At 38.7% G+C, this 22,353-nt stretch overlaps 1 protein-coding gene across 1 annotated transcript in view; it reads left to right on the top strand.

Moving 5' to 3' along the window:
- LOC133616223 (uncharacterized) overlaps positions 1–22,353 on the top strand; it is a 63,354-nt gene that overhangs the window by 36,289 nt on the left and 4,712 nt on the right. The window contains exons 13-26 of the mRNA XM_061975391.1: positions 533–571; positions 659–829; positions 3,286–3,426; positions 5,303–5,364; positions 8,995–9,130; positions 9,224–9,312; positions 12,360–12,495; positions 12,590–12,786; positions 12,927–13,020; positions 16,850–17,021; positions 17,091–17,266; positions 17,361–17,516; positions 18,310–18,452; positions 20,907–21,055. Of these exons, the coding sequence (XP_061831375.1) occupies positions 533–571; positions 659–829; positions 3,286–3,426; positions 5,303–5,364; positions 8,995–9,130; positions 9,224–9,312; positions 12,360–12,495; positions 12,590–12,786; positions 12,927–13,020; positions 16,850–17,021; positions 17,091–17,266; positions 17,361–17,516; positions 18,310–18,452; positions 20,907–21,055 (1,861 nt within the window). The remainder of the gene's footprint in view (positions 1–532; positions 572–658; positions 830–3,285; positions 3,427–5,302; positions 5,365–8,994; positions 9,131–9,223; positions 9,313–12,359; positions 12,496–12,589; positions 12,787–12,926; positions 13,021–16,849; positions 17,022–17,090; positions 17,267–17,360; positions 17,517–18,309; positions 18,453–20,906; positions 21,056–22,353) is intronic.

Here is a 22,353-nt window from a genome sequence, read left to right as displayed (position 1 = left end):
CACCGAGTGTGTGTGTGACTATCATTGGTACTTTATAACACATATTCCAAATTTACAGTATATTGTGAAAAATAAAAATAGATACTTTAATATCCGCTTGTCAACCTGACTTTTATATATATATAAAAAAAGCCAGTTTTCCAGCAATTTGTTTGTAAAATAAAATAAAATAAAATAATCGAATGCATAGGCAATTGTTTAATAATATTGGTTTGGAAAGTGATAAATACTTTTATTTTTCAGTGTATGGCTCACAGTGGAACATTTTTGGACACCCCCCGATATAAATATATTCTGTATATATGCTGTATTTTGTTTGAATATTGAAGAAATTATGCATCTGATTTAGCCTGAACTGAAAAATATCGATTACATTAAGCGAGTATCGTTCCAATACCGATACTACCTTTTGGTATCAACACTAACAACATTTAGCTTGATCTGTCCACTTCTTGTATTAAAATCCCACATGGAAGCTGTTCAGTCTTGCATAGAACACTTTTGCTAATATTTGCTTCTGTATGCTTTGCAGGCTTTCATCATTGTTGACAAGTTATCATCAATCAACATCGTATGTGTTTTTGCAAAATGAAAATTCCCAGAACAGTACTGTTGGTGTTTGCCTTGACCCCCATGGCCTCTGCCCGCACATCTATAGCTGAGCCCTCTCGGCCGCCTGCAGGAGCTGGGCTCTCTCACTGTGGGTGTGAGGACGGAGACGCTGCTGATGCTGACGTCTGACCGGCTGCTGTCATCCCTCCCCGACATGGCTCAGCATGCAACAGGCCTGCGTCCGCCACAAGCAAATGCCATCTCCACCAAACTTTGGGTATTATAGGAGACGTTTTTTTTCACGTGTGTGCTATAATATCCTGTGAATATTCTTACTCACCCAAGTCATAGTTTTCTCAGGACATTGAATCAAGATTTTTATTGTCTGAAAATCAGTTCTTGTTAAAAGACTAGGTAGGACAGCTCTAGTCTGAGAGGATGGTGCAGGTTCCAAGGCTTTTTTTACGTAACCCAAAACGAGTGAAGTTGGCACTTTGTGTAATTCGTAAATAAAAACAGAATACAATGATTTGTAAATCCTTTTTAACTTATATTCAATTGAATAGACTGCAAAGACAAGATATTTAATGTTCGGACTGAGAAACTTTTTTTTTTTTGTGCGCAAATAATCAATAACTTAGAATTTAATGGCAGCAACACAATGCAAAAAATTGGCACAGGGGCATTTTTACCACTGTGTTACATGGCCTTTCCTTTTAACAACGTTTGGCCATTTTTTGACCAATTTTTGAAGCTTTTCAGGTGGAATTATTTCCCATTCTTGTTTGATGTACAGCTTAAGTTGTTCACCATTGTGGTATTTTACACTTCATAATGTGCCACACATTTTCAATGGGAGACAGGTTTAGTTTAATTTATTATGATACCCATTAGTCTACACCGCAGTGGAGACTATTCTTCCTGGGGTCCAGGCAAAAAACATCACACAATCACAAAACAAAAGATTACAATGCAATACAAAATGATCAAATAATAAAATGTTGTAATACAAAAATAGCAACAACAAAGAACCCAAAAAAAACAAACAATAACTTTGAGTTTACATAATAATATTCATACCAAAAATAAAAAGAGCAATATAAAAAAATATATATATATATATTTTTGCAAAAATAAAAAAATAACCAATGGCCTAAAATATACACATTAGTGTACCAAAGACAAACAATAAGTGACGAAAAAGTACCATCCATCCATTTTCTACTGCTTGTCCCATAATCAATAAAATAGTCAATAATCAATAAAACCAGTCATGACATTAGGTACAATCTAGAATAATCTCTTTCTGCAATACTTCTCCTCTTAGTCTATTCTTAAAACCCATTAAGCTGGTGATTGACACCAGATATTGTGGAAGTTGATTCCAGTAAGTGAACCAGGTCTGGACTAACAGGCAGGCCAGTCTAGTACCCACCCTCTTTTACTATGAAGCCAGACTGTTGTAACACGTGGCTTGGCATTTTCTTGCTGAAATAAGCAGGAACGTCCATGATAATGTTGTTTGGATGGCAACATATGTTGCTCCAAAACCTGTATGTACCTTTCAGCATTAATGGTGCCTTCACAGATGTGTAAGTTACCCATGTCTTGGGCACTAATACACCCCCATACCATCACAGATGCTGGCTTTTCAACTTTGCGCCTATAACAGTCCGGATGTTTTCTTTCCTCTTTGGTCCAGAGGTCACAACGTCCACAGTGAAATCCCTAAATTCCTTGCAATAGCTCGTTGAGAAATGTTGTTCTTAAACTGTTCGACAATTTGCTCACGCATTTAGTTCACAAAGTGGTGACCCTCGCCCCATCCTTGTTTGTGAATGACTGAGCATTTCATGGAAGCTGCTTTTATACCCAATCATGGCACCCACCTGTTCCCAATTAGCCTGTTCACCTGTTGGATGTTCCAAATAAGTGTTTGACGAGCATTCCTCAACTTTCTCAGTCTTTTTTGCAACATGTTGCAGGCATCAAATTCCAAATGAGCTAATATTTGCAAAAAATAACAAAGTTTACCAGTTTGAACGTTAACTATCCTGTCTTTGCAGTCTATTCAATTGAATATAAGTTGAAAAGGATTTGCAAGTCATTGTATTCTGTTTTTATTTACCATTTACACAACGTGCCAACTTCACTGGTTCAGGGTTTTGTATGTTGGTTTTATTATGACAGTTGGTCACAGCATTCATGCAGCATGTGACATCTAATAATGTAGGTTGTAGAGTAGCGTAGCGATCAAATAAAGTATAGCCTACCCAATACTTCCTGTATCCTATTTCTTCTCCTAAACGGGTGAATGCACACTGTTTAAATACTTTCTAATGACGCAATCACACTGCCCCGGACATGCACACATGACTAGCACCACCCAGATTGCAGATTGCACATTGCACATTGTGCCTCAAAAAAACATATTCTATCCCTGCAAAAGTATTTATCCTCTAAGGTAGTGTGGTACATAATGTCTGTCGTTGGCCTCACAACGTTGTGTCTTAACGACTGTCCACTTGCACCGCAAAAGTGCGGAACCCTTCTTGTCACCTTTTGAGGATTGATGTTTGGATCCGGCACCATCCCGTCAGACGAGAGCTGCATGAACTGATGAAGCCTTTAGGTGCTATAGTTTGTTCATTGTTTTGTGCCCTCTGAAATAAGATATCACAGCGACTGATCCTATTTGTATGCCAATGTATGATTTATTTATATTTTAACCAGGGATTTCCCGATGTGGTCCACTGGTTGGATGACGTTGCGCCTCTGCTCTGTTGCACTCCTCTGCTCAGTATCCTGCCCAGGACACACCTGCTGGTGGATAACATCTCCGCCGCTTCCACTAAACCTTGGAACACGCAGCAGGTTTCACACACATCATCTTTCTTCACTTACTTGCACTGCCCTTGTACAAAACCCAAAACCAGTGAAGTTGTTGTGTAAATGGTAAATAAAAACAGAATACAATGATTTGCAAATCCTTTTCAACTTATATTCAATTGAATAGAGTACAAATACAAGATATTTTATGTGCCAACATAGAATTGTTTTTTTTTGGCAAATAATCCTTAACTTAGAATTTAATGACAGCAACACATTGCAAAAAAGTTGGCACAGGGGCATTTTTACCACTGTGTTACATGGCCTTTCCTTTTAACAACACTCAGTAAATGTTTGGGAACTGAGGAGACCAATTGTTTAAGCTTTTCAGGTGGAATTATTTCCCATTCTTGCTTGATGTACAGCTTAAGTTGTTCAACAGTCCGGGCTGTCCTTTGTGGTATTTTAGGCTTCATAATGCGCCACACATTTTCAACGGGAGACATGTATGATCTACAGGCAGGCCAGTCTAGTACCCACACTCTTTTACTATGAAGCCACACTGTTGTAACACGTGGCTTGGCATTGTCTTGCTGAAATAAGCAGGGGCGTCCATGATAACATTGCTTGGATGGCTCCAAAACCTGTATGTACCTTTCAGCATCACTGGTGCCTTCACAGATGTGTAAGTTGCCCATGCCTTGGGCATTAATATACCCCCATATCATCACAGATGCTGGCTTTTCAACTTTGCGCCTATAAAAGGTGGTTATTTTCCTCTTTGTTCCGAAGGACACGACGTCCACAGTTTCCAAAAACAATTTGAAATGTGGACTCGTCAGACCACAGAACACTTTTCCACTTTGTATCAGTCCATCTTAGATGAGCTCGGGCCCAGCGAAGCCGGCGGCGTTTCTGGGTGTTGTTGATAAATGGCTTTGCATAGTAGAGTTTCAACTTGTACTTACAGATGTAGTGACGAACTGTAGTTACTGACAGTGATTTTCTGAAGTGTTCCTGAGCCCATGTGGTGATATCCTTTACACACTGATGTCGCTTTTTGCCTGAGTGATCGAAGGTCCATAATATCATCGCTTACGTGCAGTGATTTCTCCAGATTCTCTGAACCTTTTGATGATATTACAGACCGTAGATGGTGAAATCCCTAAATTCTTTGCAATAGCTGGTCGAGAAATGTTGTTCTTAAACTGTTGGACAATTTGCTCACGCATTTTTTCACAAAGTTGTGACCCTCGCCCCATCCTTGTTTGTGAATGACTGAGCATTTCATGGAAGCTGCTTTTACACCCAATCATGGCACCCACCTCTTCCCAATTAGCCTGTTCACCTGTGGGATGTTCCAAATAAATGTTTGATGAGCATTCCTCAACTTTCTCGGTCTTCTTCGCCACTTGTGCCAGCTTTTTTGAAACATGTTGCAGGCAACAAATTCCAAATGAGCTAATATTTGCAAAAAATAACAAAATTTACCAGTTTGAACATTAAGTATCTTGTCTTTGCAGTCTATTCAATTGAATTTAGGTTGAAAAGGATTTGCAAATCATTGTATTCTGTTTTTATTTACGATTTACACAACGTGCCAATTTCACTGGTTTTGGGTTTTGTATTATCATTGTACTATTTACTATTAATTGATACAAAGTCAAAAAAATGCTGTCTTGACCTGCTGACCTGCAACTTTCATGATCTGGCGTGCCTGTGTGTTTATAGTCACTGAATGTTTACATTGTAAAGCAGCTGTGAATACGTTCATGTCAATGGTGGTGGAAAATGACTTGCCTGTGAGCAGGAAAGACAACAAGTGTGCTTATGTTAGATTTCAATTGTCTCTTTACAGTGGCCTGACAATCGACACTGCATGGTGTGTGATTGTTTTTCATGTTTCTTTGTTTTCCTTCAGGCCCAAGCGATATTTAAAGTGGCACTGGACCGTAAACCAGACCTTATAGAAGAAGATTTCCTGTAAGTCGATCTTTCGATCAAATACAGTGGGGTCTTGGTTCTTTATTAATCCATTCCAAATAATCTGAAATGCATGAAAAATATTTGTTATCATAAGAAATAATGTGAATCCAATGAATCCGTTCAAGACTCCAACAAATATTAACACAAAACACATAATAATTGTAGTTTTCATGCAGAAAAACAAGTAAAATACATACAAATGACGCATACAAAGGATACACTTCTGTCAGTCTACCCCAGGGCAGCTGTGGCTACAAATGTAGCTTACCACCACCAGGTGTGAATGTGGAGTGAATGAATGATGGGTTCTCACTTTTCTGTGCAGCACTTTGAGTGTCTAGAAAAGCGCTATATAAATCTAATCCATTATTATAATTATTATAAATAAACCCATCCATCCATCCATTTTCTACAGCTTGTCCCTTTTGGGGTCGCGGTGGGTGCTGGAGCTAACATTAAATAAAATATTACGTCCCATTGATTGTTTGCTAGACGTTTTCATGGCCGTGCATCTCAGTTGTTGGTGTGACCCCAGGAGGCAGAGAAAGGTATAGCGACATGCAGGTAAAACACATTTGATTAAAAACGAGGCAGGCAGATTAAAGCGTGTAGCATGAAAAATAAACACTATTACCGTGTACAAACAACAAATCCGCGCTGGAGGATAAAGCCCTTTGAATGGAAATTAGGCACCCGTGAGCCTCCTAATTGCCAACTATACCATGTGCCAGTATTTTTTGGTAACGGTTCCTAATTGAGGACCATTAGGATTCTGGGCTAATGATACTGCTATCCATATATATATATTTTTTTATCTAGCTGACCATAGTAATTGTCACAACAGCGGTAACGTATCTGCTTGACATGCCAACAAAGGAAGTGTAACCAAGAAAATAGGAAATCCGTTATCCATAGGTTTATCTATAACCTATAAAGTAGGCAGGCACGGAGCTATTTCTCAGCGTGTGTTTATTCCAGCCTGCACGTTAATACACTGACACACAACATCCGGATTCCCATCATGCATTGCTTCAAAACTACGGCAAGTAGTAATGTCCAAAAACAGAACAGAAACGAAGCAGAAGAACGAAGAAGAGACATGGTGACGACGAGTAAGAAGAAGAAGTACGTTTGCAAGTTCCAAAATGATTGGAAAAAATAATTTCAGTTCATCCAGTACAGCCCGAAGGGGAAGGGGTTTGCTGCCTGCACATTTTGTAGATCAGACTTTTACGTGTGTGTACATGTGTAAATAAATGAACACTGAAATTCAAGTATTTCTTTTATTTATATATATATATATATATATAAATATATATATATATATATATATATATATATATATATATATATATATATATATATATATATATATATATATATATATATATAATTAAAAAAAAAAGTATATATATACAGCTAGAATTCACTGAAATTCAAGTATTTCTTATATATACATATATAAGAAATACTTGGATTTCAGTTAATTCTAGCTATAAATATACTCATCCCCCCTTAACCCCGCCCCCTGGCAACCCCCCCCCCCCCCCCCCCCCCCCCCCAGTCTCCCGAATTCGGAGGTCTCAAGGTTGGTAAGTATGGAAATGATACAAAATAAAGAAGAATACTGAAGAATAATGAGGTCACATGACAGCCTTACCATAACAGTGTGGTGCGTTCAGTGACACCATGTAAGCACAGACTTTTAAGCTCTCATTAAAGGCCTACTGAAATGCGATTTTCTTATTTAAACGGGGATAGAAGGTCCATTCTATGTGTCATACTTGATCATTTTGCGATATTGCCATATTTTTGCTGAAAGGATTTAGTAGAGACGGCGTGGCGCAGTGGAAGAGTGGCCGTGCGCGACCCGAGGGTCCCTGGTTCAATCCCCACCTAGTACCAACCTCGTCATGTCCGTTGTGTCCTGAGCAAGACACTTCACCCTTGCTCCTGATGGGTGCTGGTTAGCGCCTTGCATGGCAGCTCCCTCCATCAGTGTGTGAATGTGTGTGTGAATGGGTAAATGTGGAAGTAGTGTCAAAGCACTTTGAGTACCTTGAAGGTAGAAAAGCGCTATACAAGTACAACCCATTTATCATTATTTATCATTTAGAGAACATCGACGATAAAGTTTGCAACTTTTGGTCGCTGATAAAAAAGCCTTGCCTGTACCGGAAGTGGCAGACGAGTAGCGTGACGTCACAGGTTGTAAAGCTCCTCACATCTGCACATTGTTTACAATCATGGCCACAAGCAGCAAGAGCGATTCGGACCGAGAAAGCGACGATTTCCCGATTAATTTGAGCGAGGATGAAAGATTTGTGGATGAGGAAAGTGAGAGTGAAGGACTAGAGGGCAGTGGGAGCGATTCAGATAGGGAAGATGCTGTGAGAGGCGGGTGGGACCTGATATTCAGCTGGGAATGACTAAAACAGTAAATAAACACAAGACATATATATACTCTATTAGCCACAACACAACCAGGCTTATATTTAATATGCCACAAATTAATACCGCATAACAAACACCTCCCCACTCCCGTCCATATAACCCGCCAATACAACTCAAACACCTGCACAACACACTCAATCCCACAGCCCAAAGTACCGTTCACCTCCCCAAAGTTCATACAGCACATATATTTCCCCAAAGTCCCCAAAGTTACGTACGTGACATGCACATAGCGGCACGCAAGTACGGGCAAGCGATCAAATGTTAGGAAACCGCAGCTGCATGTGTACTCACGGTACCGCGTCTGCGCATCCAACTCAAAGTCCTCCTGGTAAGAGTCTCTGTTGTCCCAGTTCTCCACAGACCAATGGTAAAGATTGACTGTCATCTTTCGGGAATGTAAACAATGAAACACCGGTCGTGTTTGTGTTGCTGAAGTCGGCCGCAATACACCGCTTCCCTCCTACAGCTTTCTTCTTTGCTGTCTCCATTGTTCATTGAACAAATTGCAAAAGATTCACCAACACAGATGTCCAGAATACTGTGGAATTTTGCGATGAAAACAGACTGATAGCTGGCCGCCATGCTGTCTCAAAATGTCCTCTACAATCCGCGACGTCACGCGCTGACGTCATCATACCGAGACGTTTTCAGCAGGATATGTCGCGCGAAATTTAAAATCGTATTGGCATGTGTTGCAATGTTAAGATTTCATCATTGATATATAAACTATCAGACTGCGTGGTCGGTAGTAGTGGGTTTCAGTAGGCCTTTAACTTTGATTGGACTATTGCTGTTTGCTACAACTTTATTTGCCTCGATGGTGAGTTGTTCTGGAGGTCATTCTCAATGAATAAACCCTGAGACTAAGTCACCAAACTTTGTTTAATCGTAACAAAAACCGGAACATATTTTTGGGCGAAAAGTTTTGCCTCGAACCAAATCGTACTAAAAGTGAAAACCAAAGTACAACTGTAAAATCCCTTCACCTGATAATACAACCTGCTGAGAACCAATGTTGTCTGCAGTGGACATCTGTGATTTTCATAAGTTTTTTACTAAACGTGTAACCCCCAAAAACAAATGTCCACTGCAGAGGACACGGGTTCTCAGACATGATGTGTGTATTAGTGTGTTAATCTTTTTGAATGTGTTTGTGACACTTATGATCAGGAGTCTTGGGATGTTGGGTCTCGGTGTGAGCTGTCCAGTCTTACAGCAGCGTTTCAGGGCAGACGCCTCACCTGCAGCGGTGAGGAGAATCTTGGCTCTCCTCAGGCAGCAGCCCAGCCCTCTGCACACCTCGCTGGTAAACAGAAGCCTTTCACGCTAATGACCGTGTAGATGCCTGTGGCCATGGGATATTGAATGCCCTGTAATCAATGTTTGCTCCCCGATGCAGAAAAAGTGTGTGATCGAGGAGATGTATCAGTTTGAATTCTTCTCTGAGCTGCTTGAAGACCTGGGAGTTGAGATTGCCTTGTCCATGCCGTAAGTGTGAACTAGAGCAAAAATATAATGAACTACAATGTATTACATCCAATACATGAGTTTTGTTGTCTAATAGTACTAAATTATATCAAACTGAGAGGTTGGTGTGTTTTTAAGTTACAGTAGCACTTTGTACCGTCATACTTGGAGCCAGTAATACAGCATGAGGGATTATGTCATATTCTTTCCAGTGATGGATCCGGAAGCGGCTAGGAATACTATTGGGGTAATATTTTTTATGTAGCGCTCTGTCATTTGATCAGTGAAGGGCCCCGACCTAATAGTGCCCCACTGGGATCCAGTATAATTTCTAAAAGCTCCTGAAATGAGCAGGCTAGGACCCCTTTGAAAAAACTTCCACTGGTCTTTGTGGCATTCTTTATGGGATGTCTCGGAAGGACAGTTGACGGGGTACTTTCTTGATGGAAATAAATAGAAAGAGTAAAACAGGGGTCCTCAAACTACGGCCCGGATCCGGCCAACCAGTGTCCACAATCTGGCCCAAATGTATTTATTTACTCAATTTTTAAATCGGTCCTCTCCAGCCGTTTAGGCAAATCATATTGTTGATGTCGATGCCCATATATGCTGTACTGATTTACTTTACAAAAGAGAAGTGTGGCATACTTCTCTTGTTACCCTATTTCTATTTGACTTTATTAAATGTTTGGATATATTTAGTGTTTGGCACAGTCAGACTGTAGCAGGAGGGATAGAAAGACAAATAGTAATAAGAAAAAAAAAGACGGGGCAATTGTGGGGACTAGACCACAATAAAAGTACATATTAAAAAAATGATATTCTATCTATCTGTCTGTCTGTCTGTCTATAGCAAGATGTATACATATACATGTGTATATATATATATATATATATATATATATATATATATATATATATATATATATATATATATATATATATATATATATATATATCCATCCATCCATCCAATTTCTACCGCTTATTCCCTTTGGGGTCGCGGGGGGCGCTGGAGCCTATCTCATATATATATATATATATATATATATATATATATATATATATATATATATATATATATATATATATATATATATATATATATATATATATATATATATATATATATATATATATATACTGTACATGTGTGTGTATATATATATATATATATATATATATATATATATATATACTGTACATGTGTGTGTGTATATATATATATATATATATATATATATATATTTATACATGTATATATATATATATATACTGTACATGTGTGTGTGTATATATATATATATATATATATATATATATATATATATATATACACATGTACATATACAGATATATATATATATACATGTATAAATATATCTATATATGTATATATATATATATATATATATATATATATATATATATACTGTACATGTGTGTGTGTATATATATATATATATATATATATATATATATATATATATATATATATATATATATATACACATGTACATATACAGATATTTATATATACATGTATATATATGTATATGTGTATATATCTATATATGTATATGTGTGTATATATATATGAAAGTTAAAGTACCAATGATTGTCACACACACTAAGTGTGGTGAAATTTGTCCTCTGCATTTGACCCATCCCCTTTGATCACCCCCTGGGAGGTGAGGGGAGCAGTGGGCAGCAGCGGGGTTTGAACACACAACCTACCGATCTCAGAGCGGACACTCTAACCACTAGTATATATATATATATATATATACATACATACACACATACATTCACGATCAAAAGTTTACATACACTTGTAAAGAACATAATGTCATGGCTGTCTTGAGTTTCCAATCATTTCTACAACTCTTATTTTTTTGTGATAGAGTGATTGGAGGACATACTTGTTGGTCACAAAAAACATTCATGAAATTTGGTTCTTTTATGAATTTATTATGGGTCTACTGAAAATGCGACCAAATCTGCTGGGTCAAAAGTATACATACAGCAATGTTAATATTTGCTTACATGTCCCTTGGCAAGCATTACTGCAATAAGGCGCTTTTGGTAGCCATCCACAAGCTTCTGGTTGAATTTGTCACCACTCCTCTTGACAAAATTGGTGCAGTTCAGCTAAATATGTTGGTTTTCTGACATGGACTTGTTTCCACACGTGTCCACACGTTTAAGTCAGGACTTTGGGAAGGCCATTCTAAAACCTTAATTCTAGCCCAATATAGCCATTCCTTTACCACTTTTGACGTGTGTTTGGGGTCATTGTTCATTGAAAGACCCAACTGCACCCAAGACCCAACCTACGGGCTGATGATTTTAGGTTGTCCTGAAGAATTTGGAGGTAATCCTCCTTTTTCATTGTCCCATTTACTCTCTGTAAAGCACCAGTTCCATTGGCAGCAAAACAGGCCCAGAGCTTAATACTACCATCACCATGCTTGACGGTAGGAATGGTGTTCCTGGGATTAAAGGCCTCAGCTTTTCTCCTCCAAACATATTGCTGGGTATTGTGGCCAAACAGCTAAATTCTAGTTTCATCTGATCACAGAACTTTCCTCCAGAAGGTCTTATCTTTGTCCATGTGATGTCAATTTTAGGGGTCCCTGTACTAAAATGATCTATCTAGTCAAAAACATGGCGTGTTTGCTCATTCATGCATGTAATCAAGAAAAGTGAAAAGTAGTTAACAAATGCAATCCATCATTCCGCAAGCTGATGAATGATGGCCAGCAAGCCTGGCTGGTGTACAACCAGGACAAGGCGAGGCGAGGCTCACTGGGAACAGGGAAAGTGAGGACTGTCATGCCAAAGGCAATGCAGCACGAGCCCTTGAGTTTGTGCAGCCCCACTGTACACCACTAAAGAAAAAATCAACATACACTATTGTACATTGACAACCTGTCAGACTGGCAATCACAAATGAAAATGACCAACTTCATAAAGTATAATATTCACATGTTCCCCTTATGGCAAGACAAAAACATATACTTTACCTTTCATTATTTAAGCGTCAGACTTGGTGTGTTTGACTGCAGGGCGAGCACCATCAAAAAGTTCCCTTCGGACCTAATGGACACACTGCGGCGAATGATCATCGCAGACTCCGTCCCCTTTTTCATGATGTCAAGAACAGAACAGGAGCTCCTTGTGGACAAAATGGTGCAGAGGATGGTCAGAATACGTCCATGAAGTCATCTTTGAAGGCAATGACAAATGTCGTTCATATGGAATCAGCTGTTGAAGTGTTGTTGTCCTCCATCTGCAGGGCATGTACACCGGAGTGTACACCGAGGAGGAATTCCGTTCTCTGGGAATCATGGCCACATTTGTGTCGGATGAGATTCTGATCCATTTGGATCGCACGTTCTTCACGGACAATCTGGATTTCCTCCAGACTCTCTGCTTCAGCACCAACAAGATGGACATTGTGGCTCGGATGCTACAGGAAGTTGATGTCTTTGGGTAATAAAACTGCTAGTCATGCAAAACTTTGCTAACCCAGTAGAATTAAGTGTTTTTGTCGTTGTTGTTGTTTATTACCATGTTATTAACTTCGCTGGCTTTCATAGGACAGCTTTTTCCTAAATGTTGTTTTTATTTAGCCCAGCTGTGCAAGACTGGAACCAGACCACACTCAATCAGGTGGACCGGTTTCTCTTCTTTCTTCCACAGGACCGACTGCAGGATATTTCCTCGGTGAGTTTACCGTTGTATTTTATTTTAATCCACTGGGGTATGCATTGTACGGAAAAACAATGAATTCCAATTTTATCGATTTGCACTAAAAATGTATCATCAAGTGGCAATATAGCTGTAGCTATGCAAACCGTTATCCATCCATCCTTCCATAATCTGTTACAGTGGTCTTAGCTACCAATAGCTCACCACCTGATTTTGATGAAGGAAATGTAGTATCTGCTAGTTTAAGAAATAACATGTTTTGCATATGGTGAAAGATTACATTCCTCTTGGAGCAAGCAGTCAGCCAGTAAAATGAGGTCCATCATCTTGGGCAGGTAATAAAGCATGACCATTACGTGTGACACGCACAGGTGGATAACATACACTTCACAAAAGCAAGGCTTAGTAAATCTGCCTATGGTATGCTGAGTCTGGACAGTTCTCCATGAGTAACAGTCATAATGCTTCTATAATGTCAACGGTTAGCAGTGTTGGGTTAGTTACTGAAAACCAGTAACTAGTTACAGTTACTAGTTACTTTTTTTTTCAAAAGTAACTCAGTTACTAACTCAGTTACTTACACCAAAAAGTAATGTGTTACTCTGAAAAGCAACTACTTAGTTTAGTGAAAGAGTATATAAGATAATTGACAGAGTGTGTGTAACTTCAGTGCTGAATGATGAGCAGAGGTAGAGTTTGGAGTGTTTTGTTTAGTCCACTGTGTCCAGCTGCCTGAAAGCGGGTGACACCACTGTAGAAATAGCCTGCATGTCTTCTAGTACATACGCTGCAATGCCGCTATCAATGTTGTCCTGGCTAGCATTCCATCCGTTAAAATCCTTAGGTGAAGTGTGTCTCTCTTTACTAGCTTTGTCGAAGCATGTTGCTTTTGTAACTGTTTCAGCAGATTTGAATTGCTGTTTTGGGCAGTAGATAGGATCTTTGATCCAAGACACAACTTACATTTAACTAAAATGTTATTTTCTTTGTGCTAGACAAAAGAAAAGTAGTGAAAATATCTCCATGTCAAGAAACTCGGCTTCGGCTCCGCCATGATGTTTTGTTAGTAAACACAGACTCGCCCCCCCCCCCCCCTGCCCCCCCGCCCCACACACCGGCACACACCGCGTGACGCGCCTCTTCCTTGTGAGACAGGAACATTCAGAAGGACGACACTGCAGCGCTTCAATAAAACACACTCAGATCTTCTGTTTCTAGCCGATACTATATAAAAAAAAAAAACGTAAAATAACGCAGTAACGCATCATGTAGTAACGGAAAATGAGTTATTGAATATAAAAAATTACGCGCTAGACTACTAGTTACCGCCGAAACTAACGGCGTTACAGTAACGCGTTACAAAGTAACGCTGATGGTTAGTAATGCCCAAAGCCGGACGACTAGGGAACATGCCTTTATAAGGGTCTGACAGAGTCAAAATTGGTACTATGAACTCAAAGACTTGAGATGACATGATTTCAGGCTATAAAAACCGGTTGCCTTGCTCTTCAAAGAGAGAGAGAGAGAGAAATCAATTGGCTAAATTTCCTCCAAGATCTTGCAACACCTGCTTTTGTGATGCTCGCTAGATCAATAAATAAGCTTTTGTTCAATAATTAATCACCAACGTCCCCTTTGATCTATTGCACACCCATGACATCCTTCTGTCCAGGAGAAGGTGGCAATACCAACAGTATACATGATCTCCTAACAGTGATGGAAGCACAGTAACTTTAAAATACCATCTAAAAGCTAATCTCGTCAGAGATGCTACTAGTACATCAACAACAAGCAGTGACAAACAAGGCTGGTAGAGAATAGGCCTACCCGCGGAAATATTGCCAACAAAAATGCTACAGATGAGTTAATCATTGTTTTTGTAGCAACTGTGATTCATTGGGATTAATCAAAAATGTTAAATGTGATTAACCAAATTCACATATTTCATAGTGTTGGACCGAATAAATATGTTTAAAGGTAAAATTCTTGCAAAATAGTTATTTTAGGCTTATTGTTCTAAGGCGTTTCACCATAATTTTAAAACGCCTGCTTTTAGCTCCAAAATGTAGGCGGGCATTCGTCAGCCTGCTGACGTCACCTACAGAAGACTGGAGGCTATTTCCTATTGCCTAATATGTGTTTGGTAGCATCTTCATCCCCAATCAAGTTATTTTCGCACAGAATTTGAAGGAATTTTCCAATATGCCTGTCAGATCCATTGTTGCAGCTGGTAGAAATACAACTAGCGAAGGGGTCAGCCTGAATACATTTCCAAATGATGGAAATATGAGGAAAGTATGGACCTCAACAGTCAAATTGACTCGTGCAAAATGGGACGGATCTAGTGAGAGGAGTATAATTTGCAAATGATTCTGACTTAGAAGAAAACGTTTGGTCGGGGTTTGGAAGGAAAAAATTTAAAAGATTCAAATCAGATGTGATCCCGAAAATAAGAAGCAACCTTTAGCAAGATTTAGTAAGAATCTGCAGGAAAACTGGGAAAAGGGAGGTTAGTCGCTACTATTGTATTTTGCGTCCTCTTATCCTGATGCTTTCCGAAAAACGCTTGAGGAAGTGCTGAAAGAGGACGGTGATCGTCAGCTGTACTGCCCGCTCCTGGGCCTCGGTCAGGATTGGCCTTCCTTTCTTCGGCCTTTGCTTCCGGCTCAAAAAAGTACGGTGGAAGTCCACATTATATCTCCAACGTCTTTTAAAGTTATTTTTTGCTCATAATGTAGACCATCAGTTTTGAAGTAATCATGGACCAGGGTGACAATAACATGCAAATAACTGTTTAAAATATTACTATTACTTGCTTTTATCTACACCAGTGGTTCTTAACCTGGGTTCGATGGAACCCTAGGGGTTCGGTGAGTCGGGCTCAGGGGTTCGGCGGAGGTCAAGACACACCCGGACTCATCGTGTAAATAAAAACTTCTCCCTATCGGCGTATTACGGATATGGCAACAGCAGAAGTCAGACTGATTTGCAGGTGTGTAATTTGTTGTGAGTTTATGCACTGTGTTGGTTTTGTTCTTGAACAAGATGATGATGACGGTTGATTTTGTGCACCAGTAATAAAACATGGTAACACTTTAGTATGGGGAACATATTCACCATTATTTAGTTGCTTATTAACATGCAAATTAGTAACATATTGGCTCTTAACTAGTCATTATTAAGTACTTATTAATGCCTTGTTCTGCATGGCCTTATTATAACCCTAACCCTCTAACCCTGGCCCTAACTCTCTAACCCTAACCCTAACCAAATAACTCTAAATTAAGTCTTTGTTACTTAGAATATGTTCCCCATACTAAAGTGTTACCAAAAACATATAACTTTGTCTTGAATTTGAAAAAAACAATTTTATTTTTCACTAAAGAAGGGTTCGGTAAATGCGCATATGAAACTGGTGGGGTTCGGTACCTCCAACAAGGTTAAGAACCATTGATCCACACTGTCTATGCAGGGAAATGGGCTCCAGTTCTGTAGATGTCACACCAAGAGGGGGCAGCATATCAAGTTAATCATCTATCATTACTCATAACTAATTGATATCATGGGAAATTTCCCATTCAAGTATTAGGATAAAAAATACATAAACTTGTTTGTGAAATTTTGTTTAGTAAATTTATTTGGACACTGTAATCTTTTGACTGCACTAATTAAAAGGCAATCCCTCATGTCCAGAAATCCTCAGTGAGGTGTTCAGATTGGTATTTGATATTACTCCTTCGGTAATAGAGCCTGTCATTATATCCTCCAGGTCCAGGTGGTGTCAGGATCAGGTGGTATCCTGTAAATCATCAATGTTTCAGCGTGTGTTATGTGTGTTCTGTAGAAATTGATAACTGTCGGGCGTATAGAGAAGCTGTTCATGAGGCAGCGTCAGTGGGAACGAGGTGACGTGGGACTCCGCTGTTTGGGTGAAGGCGAAAAGAGGCAGTTTGCCGAAAAGCAGCAGTTTGTTCTCCAGTTATTTATGGGTTTCCTAAAGATGTATCCTCTGTCACGTAAGCATCATACCTTTAGAAACATTTAAATAAATGTGTATTTACTGAATCCATTGATCTTTTGAGCAGCGGCTCCTATGGTTCCTAGCTGTGAGATTTTGCATACAACAGCTCCATCTGCTTGGACCTCAAACAGCCTGGCAAGCATGTCGCCATCCGCCTTCACCAACTGTCTGGAGCTGATTGGAAAAGACCCCTTCCTTGCACCTTACCAACGCAGCCAAGTCTTCAGCAAAGTCAAACAAGTGAGACTGTCATGTGGTCTACCGCATACCCATAAGCAACACGGTAATGTTGCTAGTCTGCCGCTTCTCACGCCATGACTCATGTGTTTCAAAGCTGTACGGGCCAGTCTCTTCCTTCTCCCAGTCTGTCATCAGTCAGCTGGGCCGACTGGCGCTGGAGATGTCACCGCAGGAGCTGAGCATGTTGCGACTGACTGAGAGGAGGAGCATCGCCTCGCTGGGCGCCGTCAGTGAATGGACCACCAGACAGGTAAGTTAACATGAACACAGTGGTTTATGCCATCTAGTAAAATGTGATCATAAATAAGTATGGGTAAGGTGTAAACAATTGTGCAACTTGATTTAATAGACCTCAGTCTCTAAAAATGTATTGTTGTATATTTGATGGTCGTGTGATGGGTGACGAGTCAAGGAGATGCCAACGAGGAATCGTCGGACAAAAAGCTTTATTTGTTTCAGCGAGCCTCAGACTGGAGCTGCAGGAGAAAGAGTGGGCCTGATTACTCTCTTCTGATGTCCTCTCGGACAACTGTCCTTAAATACCTTTTTCCCAAAGACCCCCACTCTTCGTAACTCTAGCCTTGGAGCCGACCCGTCTGGACAAAAGCACAGCTTGTTGTTTGGCCAGTCAACCTATTTCCTGTGATCGGTTTGAGTCGGGTGACCTCCGACGCCTATCTTCTACTCCTATCTGTGGGGGCTTCCTTCCAGATGTTGCTAATGTCTTTACACTTCCTCCTAAACTCCAAACTTGCATTCCTGTAGGATTCCAATTTCCTGGGGGCAAGGGGCACCACTCTCTGGAGCGCTTGTGATGGACATGTGCACTTATGACCTTAGTAGAATAATCCTCTAAAGGATTCTGTGACCAAATACAAACACATGCTAGTAAACAATCATATAAGACAATTGTATTCGGTATAATTCTTGTGACTAGTTGAAGACTAGTCCAGGGTCTACCGCACATCTCTCAGACTCCAGCTTCCCCCAACAGCTAAATACAGAGAATACATGGATGGTCATGGCTCTTGCTTTCTTCCTAGTTGGCTGCTCTGTTTGCGGCAATATTGAACTCCACCAAGTTGAATCCGAGCCAACTTGACTCCAGCACCTTGGTTGCAGTCGGACACATTGTGTGTGGAGCGAAAGCCACAGACATGAGCTCTTTCAATGCAGTTGAGTTTAGGTGAGCAAATAAACAGGCCTTGCCTTAAAGGTGACCTATGATGATTCAAATGTACATTTAACACACTTCCCTGTGGTCCTAAAAACATGTATTGGATTCGCTTTCTGCATTTTGATGTTACATCCGTATTACAGAATAGAATAAAGTCCCTTATGTCCTCAAAATTCAACAGACAATACCCCGTATTGACAATGTGAAAATGTTATTTTAAGATAATTTGCATATTTATTTAAATTAGAAAATAAAAAATCACATGTAAATCAGTTTTCACAGCCTTTGCCCAATACATAGTTAATTTTGACAATAGTTTTTAATTTTGTTTTAGTCACAGTCTTTTGTCGATAATGTATTTTAATTTTAGTCCTATTTTAGTCATCTAAATTTATTTAGTTTAAGTCTAGTTTCAGTCGACTAAATTCCGCAACATTTTTGATGACTAAAATTACAGTAAATTTATTTGTTGTTGCACCTTTGGCAGCCTCAAGTCTTTTTGAATACAATGCCACAAACTTTGCACACCTATCTTTGGGCAGTTCCGCCCATTCCTCATTACAGCATCTCTCAAGTTCCATTAGATTGCATGGGAAGCGTTTGTTTTCATCCAGGATGTCTCTGTAATTTTTAATTTTAAACATTCATCTCAGTCTCGTCAGGGAGGTGACCAAGAAAACGATTGTCACTCTGTCAGAAGTACAGCATTCCTCTGTGGAGAGAGGAGAACTATCCAGAAGGACAACTGTCTCTGCAGCAATCTACCAATCAGGCCTGAATGGTATAGTGACCAGACGGAAGCCATTTCTTAATAAAAAGTTTGCCAAAATGCACCGGAAAGACTCTCTGACCATGGTAAACTGATGAGAAACTGATGAGACAAAGCGTCAACTCTTTTGCGTCATCAGGCGTTCATCAGGCAAATACCGTCCCTACAGTGAAGCATGGTGGTGGCAGCATCATGCTGTGGGGATGTTTTTCCACGGTAGGAACTGGGAGACTAGCCAGGATAGAAGGAAATATGAATGCAGCAATGTACAGAGACATCATGGATGAAAAACAACGCTTCCCGTTCAACCTGTTGAATGGGCGAAACTACCCAAAGATAGGTGTGCCAAGCTTGTGGCATCATATTCAAAAAGACTTGAGGCTGTATCCATCCATCCATTTTCTACCGCTTATTCCCTTTTGGGGTCGCGGGGGGCGCTGGAGCCTATCTCAGCTACAATCGGGCGGAAGGCGGGGTACACCCTGGACAAGTCGCCACCTCATCGCAGACTTGAGGCTGTAATTGCAGCCAAATGTGCATCAACAAAGTACTATATGCTGTGAATACTTATGTGTATATATATATATATATATATATATATACATATATATATATATATATATATATATATATATATATATACATATATGTATACATATATATATATATATATATATATATATATATATATACATATATATATATATATATATATATGCATATATATATATATATATATATATATATATATATATATATACATATATATATATATATATATATATATATATATATATATATATATATATATGCATATATATATATATATATATATATATATATATATATATACATATATATATATATATATATATATATATATATATATATATATATATATATATATATATATATATATATATATATATATATATATATATATATATATATATACGTACATAAATATATATATTCGCAATATATTTAAAAAAAATACATCGTCTTTATGTAATATTGTGTGTAGAATTTTTACAACAAAATTTAATTTATTACATTTTGGTAGGCTGTAACATAACAAAATGTGGAAAAAGTTAAATGCTGTTAATACTTTAACTCACCGCATGTCGCACATCAGTGATACTGTGCACATGCCAAGATTAGATGAAAATAATACTTGATCCTATGTTTTCTTGGTACCCTAAACCAAGTAGTAATTTTGCAGTGGTTCTCTATTTTTCGTCGCAGTTCAGTGGCTAATCCAGTTTGTAATTAATAGTCCATGTTGATGAAACAGTCCTGTTTATAAACATCAGAGCAGGCGCGAGAGAATGAAAGGAGAAGGAATAACACTGGAGGCTCGAGGCAGCAGAGCAGAGAGGAGGAGCTTGGCAGAGAGCATGTACTAGAAATGTCTACTTAAGTACTTCCCCCACACTGTGACATCACAAATGGTCTACTGTTAAAAAAAAGACAGCGTTCAAAAGCATCCAAAACTGCATGCAAGCTCACGCACATATGCATGAACCTTAGCATTTGATCGCTTTGCCATTGTTTATCATGAGTATCCAACATTGTAACAACATTTATAAGTCAGAAAAGAAGAAAATCATCATAGGTCCCCATAATAAAGTAAGGTTTCACGACAGAGTTTTTCTTCCTGACTGATTCACTGTGTCTCCCCTTGGTGATTACAGTAAGGCGGCGCTCTGGCTCGGTCAGCTAAGGTTGTCTTGCTCTGAAGAACAATTGTTGGCACTTGTGGGCCTTCTGACCCACAGTCTCGCTTTTGGACACATTAGTTCATGGGAAATGGACGTCTTCATCGAGATTGGAGTTCTGGCAGGTATGCTGCATTCACCTTTACCGATGCATCGGTCAGTTCAGTTCAGTTTCAGGTTATTTCGAACATGCATACGATACAATGTAATGCATCACATATTTCCAGTTGTTTCATAACAGCACGTCCGAAAAGGAGTAGGAAGAAGCAGAGCTTATTTAATCCTACCCCTTTTTATATCAGAGCAATTTTATCCCATGTCCTTGTCCTCTGTTTGTAACACAACAGTGAATAAATAATGAATACGTAAATAAATATACCATAAGTAAGTAAACAAATATTAAATACAAAAATAATCATTACTTCCTTTTTTTTTTTTTAAGTTTCAAGATGTTCATCCTGGTTGTTCTTCTTTATATTTTTTTAACACTTGTAGTTTGAACAGTCTCTGAATCATATTGGTGATTTGTTTGATTTCCTTGTGTTATCCATTCCATAATTTAATTCCACAATCAGATATGCTAAAGGTTTTAAGTGTTGTACGTGCATACAAATGTCTTAAATTAGATTTTCCTCTAAGGTTGTATTTTATTCCCCTGTGTTGAGAAGAATTGTTGTACATTCTTGGGGAGCAGGTTATAGTTTGCTTTGTACATCATTTTAGCTGTTTGCACATGCACCAAGTCGTTGAATTTCAATTATTTTCATTCAATAAATAAAGGGTTTGTATGTTCTCTACATCCAACATTATGTATTATTCTAATTGATCTTTTTTGTAACACTGTTAGTGAATGAAGCACACATTTGTAGTTATTTCTCCATATTTCTACACAGTAACTCAGATATGGTAACACTAGCGAGCAGTAGAGAATATGAAGTGATTTTTGGTCCAGAACATGTTTTGCTTTATTCATTATTGACATGTTTGTTGCTACTTTATGTTGTATATTATTTACTTGAGGTTTCCAGTTCATTTTATCATCTATTATTACACCCTCTTTTACCCTTTCAATATCTACTCCGTTGTGTCCTATTTACACAATGTTGGGCTCTCATCGAAATAGTTGTAGACATTTTTACTTCCGTAACAATCACCATTGTATTTAGAACGGTAAAAACACTCATAGAGTGCAGACTTTCACCAGTCCCTATTTCAAAAGAGTAAAAAATCCTTGAAAAAAAAAAATCCTGAAACCAGACGGTGATTCGGATCACACCCTTCTAATCTACTGATTAGTAACTGCTGCATTGACCAACTATGGATTGCAGTTTGAACACTAATACAAATGTAATTATTTTTTGCCAGGTATGCTGCAGACAGACTATGTTAACATCATTGAATACATATATATTTTCACTATATT

The sequence above is a fragment of the Nerophis lumbriciformis genome, linkage group LG15, assembly GCF_033978685.3.
Source record: "Nerophis lumbriciformis linkage group LG15, RoL_Nlum_v2.1, whole genome shotgun sequence".
NCBI lineage: Eukaryota > Metazoa > Chordata > Actinopteri > Syngnathiformes > Syngnathidae > Nerophis > Nerophis lumbriciformis.
This window is presented reverse-complemented; position numbering and strand designations above follow the sequence as displayed.